General features: G+C 48.5%; 1 protein-coding gene across 1 annotated transcript; it reads left to right on the top strand.

Moving 5' to 3' along the window:
• Positions 1 to 4,163: 4,163 nt before the first annotated feature.
• Positions 4,164 to 6,873, top strand: LOC122743727 (GSK-3-binding protein FRAT2-like). The gene has a single exon (XM_043988851.1). It carries the CDS (start codon positions 4,375 to 4,377, stop codon positions 5,206 to 5,208), a length of 834 nt encoding a protein of 277 aa, XP_043844786.1. The 5' UTR covers positions 4,164 to 4,374; the 3' UTR covers positions 5,209 to 6,873.
• Positions 6,874 to 10,600: the final 3,727 nt, after the last annotated feature.

A 10,600-nucleotide genomic window follows, 5' to 3' on the forward strand; every position in this document is an offset into this window, starting at 1 on the left:
TGCATCACAGAGTATGTGGAGGGTAGTAAAGTAGAAGGACTGGAAAGATAGGAAGGTGCCAAGGGTCATGAAGAACTTTAAAGACCAGAGGATTTTATATTTGATGCTAAATGGTAATAGAGAAACACTGGAGTTTATTGGTGGTTGGGGGAGGGGTTTGGAGTGGGGGGCAGAGTTGGATGAGGTGGTCAGACTGTACTTTTGGAACACCAGTTTGATAGCTGAGTGGAGGACCGACTAGAGTGGGGAAAGACTTGAGGCAGGGGGACAAAGCCACAACCAGCAGGCTATTGCAATAGTCCAGGCATAAGGTGATGAGGGTCTGCAGTGTCCGAGGAAAGAAGGGGAAATAAGCTAAAGATAATATGAAGGTGGAAATGACAGGAATTAACCACTGACACAGTATGGTGAATGAGAGAGAGAGAGATTGAGGACGACGCTTGGGTTTGTCAGCCTGGATGACTGGGAGAAATGGTGATGCCCTTAACAGTATAAAGGGAGTTGAAGGAAGAGATGAGGTTTTAGGGGAATAGATACTGAGTTCGGATTTGGACAGATTGAGTTTAAGTTGTCTATGGGACATTCAGGTCAAGATGTCAAGAAGGCAGCTGGAAATATGAACCTGCAGGTTGGGAGAGAGGCTAGAGCTGGACAAATAGATCTTAGTCCCCTGGATAAAAATGATCATTGAAACTGTGGGACCTAAGGAGATCAATAAGTGAAATAATGTAGAGGGAAAAGAGGGCCAACTTGTATTTCATGGCCCTTCCCCTCTATGAAATCATTCAATCTGTGTCACTCAGTGCTCCTGGGCAAGTCTATTAATCTGAACCTCAGTTTCTTCATCTGTAAGATAGAACTGATATTTGCACTACACAATAATCACAGGGTCGTTGTGAAGTTTTATGTCATGATACACTGTATAGACATAAGCTATTACAATTAGGGTGTTGGGCTAGATGGCTTCTCAGGTCCGTACTGGGCAGCTAGTGGCACAGTGGATAGAGCACCAGGCCTGGAGTCAAGAAGTCCTGAGTTCAAATCCAGCCTCAAACACTTACTAGCTGTGTGACCCTGGGGCGAATCTTGTTTGCCTTAGTTTCTTCATCTGTAAAATATGCTGGAGAAGGAAATGGCAAACCACTCCATATCTTTGTCAAGCAAGCCCTGAATGGAGTCACAAAGAGTCTGAAATGACCGAAGGACAACAAGAGGTCCCTCCTAATTCTAGAGCTATGAGTCTGATCCTATTATTTATTACTCAGACTAACTTGACAAGGTTAAAATGTATTATACTGAAAAGACCAGTCAGACCATAAAGAGAGAGTGAACACAGAGAAGCCTATGTTACAATGGGTACGTCATCACACCTTGCTCAATGCTTGAAGCTGAGCAATGAAAACTGATGGAGAAAATGGGACAATAATGACAAAATAGCTTTTTGGCCAGACTCACTTTATTGATGGAATCTTTTCCCGCTTTGTATATTTACCACAACCTACCTCTCCTGCCTTAGGATACATTACTCCCCTCTTCACATACTTTGGTCAAGCCAAAATGACTTCCTTCCTTACTGTTTATATATAGCATTCCATTGTTCACCTCCATGCCATTGCCTAGGATAGGATCCATCCCTACAATGGCCTGTCCCTCCTCACCTCCATCCCTCTTTCTTTTTTGTGGGACAATGAGGGTTAAGTGACTTGCCCAGGGTCACACAGCAAGTGTCTGAGGTTGGATTTGAACTCAGGTCCTCCTGAATCCAGGGCTGGTGCTCTATCCACTGTACTACCTAGCTGCCCCAACCTCTGATTTTCTTTAAGCCTTAGCTCCAGCACTACCCCCTTCTACAGGAAGCCTTTTAAGGCTTTTTTTTTTCTCCAAAATCACCTTTTATCTATTTGGGGGGAGGGGAATACACACACACACATGTTACAGTCCATTATGAGATTACAAAGACCATTTCACTTTTGTCTTTAGATCCCATTGCTTAGCACAGCACCTGATCACAGGAGGCACCTGAGGACCATATCTGTATAGCCTTAGCTCCTGCTTATCTCTTAGTAGATGCTTAATCAATACTTATCCCTAATCACTTAACTAGTGTTTGTTTAATCAACAATCACTGATTTCTGATTTGACTTTAAGTAAGAATTTCAACTGCTTTTGTATAGAAGGTGGTAGTGGTGGTTCTTTTTTTAAAAGAATGACAGCTTAAAATTGCCATTCTTCTGGTACCAAGCCCACAATCAGAATCACAGTGAGAGAAAAACCAAAGACAACCAACCTATAGGGATGCATGCCTTTAGAGATGATAGCTATACCAGCAACGTTCATGTTCAAGGTCAATGAAGCATAAAACGACTTTTTCCTCCTTAAAGCCTGGAATCATCACAGAATAGGAAAATTTTTTTTATTGTTTTCACTCTACTAGAATCCTTAAGATTTCCTCTAATTTCCATTTTCTTTGAAATCCTCTAATAAATTGCAACCAGAACAACAACAAAGTAAAATTACCCACTTAGTGGAAATGGCTTCTAAGCCTTTATGGGAAATGGGGGTCACTATAATGCACTGAGAGATTTATAGCAAACTTGTCATTAGAGTAGAGAATCAATCACCTAAACCAGAAGTACAAGTAATGAATGATGACACACCTCATTGTTTGGGAACCTCTGCTGGGCCTTCAGGAATGCCCCAAGCACGGTTTCCCAGCTGCCATCTAACACAGAAAAATCAAAAATAATTCCTCTTCATCGGGCAAAACATGAGAGGCACATTCATAACAGGTTGAGTAACTTATCTCCCCAGGTGAATCACTCCAAGCAAACCAGGGCTGAGGCCCAGGTATGTATAAAACCTACAGAAGGGCTATACATTACCTAATGTTAATGTAGTAGTGTCTTTACTTAATGTCGTTTCCAGGACTATTTTGGAATTTTAGTGACCTAGTCAAGCCTAGGCTTTCTACCGATGAGGAAACCAAAGTCCAAGAGAATAGGTTACTTGCCTAAGGTCATATAGGTAACCAGTAGCAGCGGCTTAGTACAGTGCCTGGCACTGATAAAGGTTTATAAACTGACTGACTTGGTTTACAATACAGCCCTAACCCAGCCATAGTTATTACTCTTGCCCTCCCTGTTCTCCAAGTCAAGATTGTCCCCCACCATCCTTAGCCCTATCCCCTCCTCAGGAAATGGATCCCTTTCTTGCTCTGGGACTGCTTTTCGCTCGTGGGGTTCCTTTTTTTCAAACTGTACCATAAAAGGGTTGGATTAGATGACCAAATCTCAGAGCCTATAAAAGTCAGAGGGAATGTTTCTAATCATCATTAGATCCCGTTCTCAGTACTTTCACTTTCCCCTTACCATTAACCGGCTTTTATGTGTCCGGCTGAGGGGCATATTGAGGAGAGAGCTCATGACCTTGACACATACTGGCCCTGGGACCCTGCCCAAATACACGTACTTAGTGCTCCAGACAATTCTATTTCATGCTATGTAGGGGCCAATCTGTATTGGCAGGATTTTCTTCACCGAGGTATTCCCAGTTACCATCAGAGCTCCAGACTCCATCCACGGGGGCTAATAGTTAGGGATATACCAAGATAAAAGCGAAGGTGCTGGCTGTCCGCAAGGAGCTTCCGTTCTATAGGGCGGAGACTACATTTACACTTGTAAGTATATAAAAACGATGTAAACACCCACTCTCCTAACGCCACACTCTCCCCCGCTCCTTTCTGTTCTCTGTCGGCCTAGTTTTCTCCTGCCCAGTCTCTTCCAGGATGAATATTAGGCATTTCACCCTTTTAACATTATACCCATTCACTCCAACCCAACGAGAGCACGACCCACCCCATGCCAAGGGCTCCTGGGGGAGGGGCAGGGCGAGCCCAACTGGAGCAAATACGTGGGGGTGAAATGCAAATGGTCGGTCAGGAGCTGTCGAGTCTAGCGCACGTAAAGTGTCCATAGCGCAGGACCTGGCGGCCTGAGTGAATGAATATCCAGCCATCCGCGTCCAGCGGAGCTCCCGCAGCGCGCCCTCCCAGGGATCCTTCCAGACCTCCGAGCTGAACCATTCCCGCGCCCCCCCGCCCTGCAGCAATGGTAGCGCCCGAACCGCCCCGCGTCACCCATTGTTTACAAATCGAACTGAACCGGCTGAGCTCCAGTTCCCGGAGCTGCGGTGGAGGCGGCGGTGGCGGCTGCGGCGCGCTCGGGAGCCCCGCACGCGGCCGGCTCGCTCCGAGACCGCAGCGCCCTGTCTTCGGGAGCTGTCGCCGGGGCCCGGCGGGGAGCGAGGAGCGGTCCTAGTGGCAGCGGCGGCATCGGCGGCGGCGGAGTTCCGGGGTCCGGGCGGCGGACAGAGGCCATGCCGTGCCGGAGGGAGGAGGAGGACGAGGACGACGAGGCGGCGGCGGCTGGAGAGGAGGAGGAGGACGCCGAGGGGGAGGGGGAGGAAGAAGAGAGCTTCCTCCTGCTGCAGCAGTCGGTGACTGTCGGGGGCTCGGGGGACGTTGACCGGCTGGTGGCCCAGATCGGGGAGGCGCTGCAGCTGGACGCGGCGCACGGGAGCCGGCCCGCCCCCGGGGGCCCCTGGCGCTCAAGCCGCCCCCCGCCGCCCCCGCTGCGGCCCCCGGTCCTGCAGCTGCTGCTGCCTCCGGGGTCGGCTCCGGCGCCCCTGCAGCCGGCCGGACCGCTGCAGTGCGCGGGGAGCGGGGCCCGCGCTGCCCTGCCCTGGACGAGCGACGTGGGCGCCGCCTCGCACCCTCCACTTCGGGTGCCATCGGGTCCGTGCGCCCCGGGGGGAGCCCCGGCCCGGAGCGGGGCGTCTGGCCCGCAAGTCTGCAAGCGGGGCTTCCCGCAGCCGCTGCCGGGCCCGTGCCGGCGCGCCTGGCTTCGGGGCGCCACCGCCTCCCGCCGTCTGCATCATCATCAGCACCACCAGTACCGGTACCGAGGACAGCCGGGACTCCGGGCCGGAGACGATGACCCCCACCAGCTTCTGCAGCAGCTTGTCCTTTCGGGGAACCTCATCAAAGAGGCCGTTCGACGACTTCGAAGAGCTGTGGCCGTGGTTGCTGGTGCCGTGGCCCCCACTGCCCCCGGCGCCGGCCCCTCCTTCGTCTTTGCACCCGGGGGTGGGAGCGACTGGGGCGGGAGGGACTCTATCTCTCTGCAGCCCTCGACGACTAGCCTGCTTTAGCCCGGAGGAAACCTGGGGCAAAGACCCGCTGTCGGCATCCTGGGCTCCAGCAGCTAGTGAGCCCAGAAGGCCAAGGGGCAAGAAGGAAGAGGGGCGGCTCAGACCCTGGGAACGACTGCCCCAGAGATTGACAAGAGCGAACTAGGGGTCCCGGGAAATGGGGCAGGAGGCAGAGAAAAGGGGCCTCCTGTTTAATTGGAGGCAAACAAGGAACCCACCGCGTTAGAGACTGGGGAGGGGTATTAGAAAGCAAAGTTGATAGGGTGGGTCTGGATGGTTTACTTTGGATTTTACGGTCGGCCTCAGGGGCCCGAGGGCAAATACCCCAGTCTGTTCGGGATAAACTAACATGGCAGCTACTACTTTCATTGACTGGGCCTAATTTTTCCCTCAGAGGTCCAGTGGTCGGATTAAAAGTATGAGGATCAGATGGGTTCAAAAGAGGATTTTTATACATAACACTTGAAAACTGTTAATTATGTGCGTACATTTCTTTTTTATTTTAGGGGAATGCTTAAGGAAAATGGTGCTAAAATTGCATTGGGAAGAAATATTGGGTGGAGAATAAATTAAGGGCTGAATGGAGTTGAGCCGGGACCGATCCCATTCTCTGCTGTGAATGGACAGTTGGCTTTTCCCGGGGAGGGAGTGAGAGAGGAGAGGAAAAGGGTGGAATTGACTAGGTGGGGTGGGAAATAAATAGTTGGGCTTCAATGCTCTTTGCAGACAGAAGAGAGGCTTTTTGAGAATCTGTCCTTCCAGTCTGTTTCCTTCAAGGTCACTGTTTCCCACAAGCTATGTTGTGACTCTCCTGGCAGGAGAGTAACTGTATCCTGGCTCGTTCTGCTTGTACTCCAAGTGGAGCCCTGTGTTTTGCAACTGCTGGGTGTCTCCTGAGGACATGCACGTTGTGCCTACTAGTGGGTAGGGGATGGTAGATGCGTGCTCTGGGCGCATACTCCTTTTAAGAGCTCCTCCTGCTGTTGGCTTCAGCTCTTGGCCAGGGATCAAGATTTCCTAGAAACTGTTAGGAAAAAAAGCGCTCACTTCTGTTTCCTTTTCTTCCACTCTGACCCTCCTAGCGTGTCTCCCTTTTCTGTCTAGTTTCGAGCCCTCCTTGGGGGGGGGGGTTCCTCTTTTTGGGATGTTGGTATGTCATAGAAAATGAGGGCGGGAGGATTGAGAGGAAGGACACGCAGACACCCACATTTCTAATGGCCCCTCTGGAGCCTCTCGCAAATAATAGCAGCGATTCCCTTGATAGAGGTGGCTTATTTTCTTTCCTCTCTCCATAGCTGCTTTTTTGTGAGTGAATGAAACCAGCCTAAAAAATGTGACCCTCTGCATGGAGGAGCCGCGGGGTTCGCCATTGTGAAACATAATGGGGTGTTGGAAACACCCCCGTCCCTGTGTAGCCCAAGAACAGTTTTAAGAGATTGAATGGCTTGACTCATTCAGATTTGGTTGTGGAAATACTGGTGGTCCTGATTTATCGGATTTATCTTTATTGAAATGTCTTATTTCTGGGTGGGAAAGTAAACATCTGATACCCTTAACAATGAAAAGATTCGAAAAGCATCCCAGAGTGCCTGTTGTAAAAGCTCGTGGAAGGAACAACCTTTGTTTGGGGTGAAAATGGGAAATAACTGAGTATTACAAGATGGAGAGAAAATGAAATAGAATCAAATAAAAAATAAAACCTGACCAGTTCTCAGTCAACTACTATTTATTAGTTGCCTACTATGGTGCTAGGCACTGTGCTAAGTTCTGGGGATACAAAGAAAGGCCAATCCTTGGACACAGTTCACAAATCTAGGTTGCAAAGAGCTGGACACACACAATATTGTATAATTAAAATACATTGTAAATTGGGGGGGGGGGTGGTAAACTCAGAAGAAAGGGAAGCATTAAGGAAGGGCCAGGAAAGGCTCAATGCATCTTTAGCTGAGACCTGAAGGAAACCAGGGTGGCTGGGATGAGGGAAAGCCTTCGAGGTATGGGGAACATTGGGGAGTTGAGAGATGAAGTGTTATGTGGGGGAAATCATCAGGGAGGGCAGTGTCACTGAATTACGGGGGATGTGAAGGGTAGTAAGATCTAAGAAGATTGGCTTTTAAAGCTCTTCATACCTTTCCAAAGGATTTTATATTTGGTCTTAGAGGTAATAGGGAGCCATTGGAGTTTATTGATAGGGGGTGGGAAGTGGGGGAGGTGATATGGTCAGACATGTACTTTAGGAACATTTTGTCAGCTGAGTGGTAGATGGCTTGGAATGGGGGGAGAGACTTTAAGCAGGAAGGCCAACTAGCAAGCTATTGTAGTAGTAGTCAGGCATTAGGTAAGGAGGGCTTGCCCCAGGCTGGGTTTCAGTGTCAGAAGGGGGTGGGGTATATATGAGTAAGGAAGAGGGGAAGGTTTGGAGGAAAGATACTGAATTCAATTTTGGACATGTTGCATTTAAGATGGCTGTGGTACCTCTAGATGGAGATACCAGGGTAGTCAACTGGAGGATGAGGGTTGGGAGGAGAGGTTAGGGCAGGAGATAATTGAAACCTTGGGAATCGAGTTCATCAAGTGAAATGATATAGAAGAGGGCCCAGGGCAGAACCTTGGGAAACACCCACACTTAGCAGGAATAACCTTGGCTAAGATCCAGCAAAAGAAATCAGAAAGGAGGGGGCAGCTAGGTGGTACAGTGGATAAAGCACTGGCCTTCAGTTCAGGAGGACCTGAGTTCAAATCCAGCCTCGGACACTTGACACCTACTAGCTGTGTGACCCTGGGCAAGTCACTTAACCCTCATTGCCCTGCCAAAAAAACAAAGAAAAGAAGAAATCAGCAAGGAGCAGAACCAGGAGAGAACAGGTTCCAAAACCTAAAGGGAAAATTGTATCAAAAAGAGGGTGATTGATAGTGTTAGACACTAGAGAGGTCAAGAAGGGTAAGGATTGAGAAAAAAAGCCATTAGATTTTGCAATGTAGAGGTCATGACTAACACCGGAGACAGTAATTTCAGTTGAACCATAGACCCAAAGCTAGACTGCAAAGATTAAAGACCAGAGTAGGAGGAAGACATTGCTGATGGCCTTCTCAGTTGAGCCACAAAAGGGAGGAGAGATAGAGGATAAGAAGAGATAGCTGGGGTGGACAACTTGAGGTTTTTGACAATGGGGGAGATGGGAGCATCTTTGCAGGCAGTAGGGACGTACAGTCAGTAGATAATGAAGAATTAGTAGGGATGATGGAGGTGAAAATGTAACAGAAAATAGAATGATATAGAGAGGGTTTGCTTTAGCAAAAAGGACTACCTCTCCATGTGAGACAGTGCAGATGGAAATAGTGGCAGAAGGCATTTGGTTGAGGAGGGGAGAAAAGTCGCTTAATGAGTGAGTAGCCTTGATAGATTTTCTTCCCCAGTGAAATAGGCAATATTCTTAGCTGAGAGAGTGGGTCTTTAGGGGAGCTGTGGGAGGTTTTAGGAGGGATGAAAGGGTTTGGAAAAGCCATTGTTGTGAGTGTGAATCAATTAAGGAGGTGTAAAAGGCTTGCTTTGCCACAGTGAGGGCCCAGTTGAGTTTCTATAATACACAGATCTGGCCGATACAGTTTCATGATTTTCTCTAGCTTTTCAGCAGCTAGAGTGAATAGTGAATAGTGAATAGTGGGGGTAATCCAAGGCTGGGGTTCAGCTGGGGCAAGATCTATAAAAAGGCAAGGGATTTGTGGTCATTGTGGAGTTGAACTGATTTAATAGTGGGTCAAGATGGGGAAGCAAAGTGAGTATAGCCATTGTGTGGAAGATGTCCTGGGAAAGAACTGAGGTGTGAAGGGATTGAGGTTGTGGTATGGACAAACAACATTATTTGGACTTGCAAGGCAGAGGGAGAAATGGAATGACCCAAAATTCTGATCAGATAAAAGGAATTTCAGAGTTGGTGAACATCGCTAAGGAACACTGTGGGTCATGGGCATGACCATCCCTGTGTGTAGTTGTGGGATGGAGGACTAGGTCATGGGAAATGAGTAAGTTAAAGAATTGGGAGGTTAGGGATTTGAGGGAATGTCAGGATGTATATAGAAGTCCCTTTGTGGGAGTTAGGGAGTTAGGGAAGAGAGAAAGACTATGAGCTAGGTACTCACTGAGGAAGGGAGGAGAGTATCCTGGAGATCTGGAGACAAGAGCTGTCAAAGTCTTGGCTGGCTGATAAATATAGGTTGAATGAACCTCAAAGGAGAAGTTTCTTAGTGGTGGTGACCGAGGGAGAATCTGGAAGTGCCAATGGAGCACAAAGAGTCATCTAACTTCCTCACCTCCACCAATGAGTCAGGGATGAGTGAATGTGCAACCTGGGCTGGACAGGCTAGCCAGGAACATCAAGAAGGAGCCCTGACTCGGTGAGTTCAAGAAGTTGAAGGGAACAAGAAAGGAAAAAAATGTTTCTTGCCTATAGAGGAGGTGTTCCAGAGGGCACACTGGAAGGGTTGGGTAGCTTTGTTTAGAGTGGAAGGTTGGAAGCACTTGGCTTGAGAAGAGAGAGGAATAAGGGACCAGACAGTGGGGGATGGACATTGGGGTTTGAACAATGGCAGCCATGGATTCAGAATCACTGGGATGGGCTGGATAGAATGGGTCCTGGAATGATGTAAATTAATAAGGAATGTTCAGGTAGGTTGACATTGTCCACAGGGGTGCATCCTCAGGTGGAGTTGTTCCTGGGTGTCTTAAAGGTAGTGGGGATGGGGGTTGGTGCCTGTGTGGAAGGTGCCCAGGTAGGGGTAAGACAAGCCCTGTGGAGCTGTAGGTGCCTGGAGAGGGTGCCTAAAGCTGCTCTATGGAAGCCCAATCTTTTTTTTTTTTTTTTTTTTGCGGGGCAATGGGGGTTAAGTGACTTGCCCAGGGTCACACAGCTAGTAAGTATCAAGTGTCTGAGGCCGGATTTGAACTCAGGTACTCCTGAATCCAAGGCTGGTGCTTTATCCACTGTGCCACCTAGCGGCCCCATGGAAGCCCAATTCTATTAGAATAAGGACAATGTTTGAATGGAAAGACCACTGAGGTGGGATGCATGTAACCTGGATTCAAGTCCAGATTCTAACAGGAACTAAACAGTGGTTCGGGTTAGGAAGGTTCAGATTATACTACCAGGATAAATGACCTCCAGGCCCCCTCCCTTAATGTCGGCTCCCTTGGCTTCAATGATCACTTTATTGCAGTCTCCTCCAAATCTCTTATCTCCAGCCTGGATAGTTTTACAGCTGCATGCTGGGTAGTGACATCTGGATGTCCTGAGCTCAAATGTGACATGTTCAAACTGAACTCATTTTCTCTAAAACCTACCCTTCTTCCTACCATCCCAATTTTTTTCAAATGTCAAATCCTTGTGGATTCATG

The sequence above is a fragment of the Dromiciops gliroides genome, chromosome 2 (assembly GCF_019393635.1).
Source record: "Dromiciops gliroides isolate mDroGli1 chromosome 2, mDroGli1.pri, whole genome shotgun sequence".
NCBI lineage: Eukaryota > Metazoa > Chordata > Mammalia > Microbiotheria > Microbiotheriidae > Dromiciops > Dromiciops gliroides.

What these genes read in the sequence shown, in the direction of transcription:
- LOC122743727 (XM_043988851.1), top strand. Translation starts at nt 4,375, where the DNA reads ATGCCGTGCCGGAGGGAGGAGGAGGACGAGGACGACGAGGCGGCGGCG.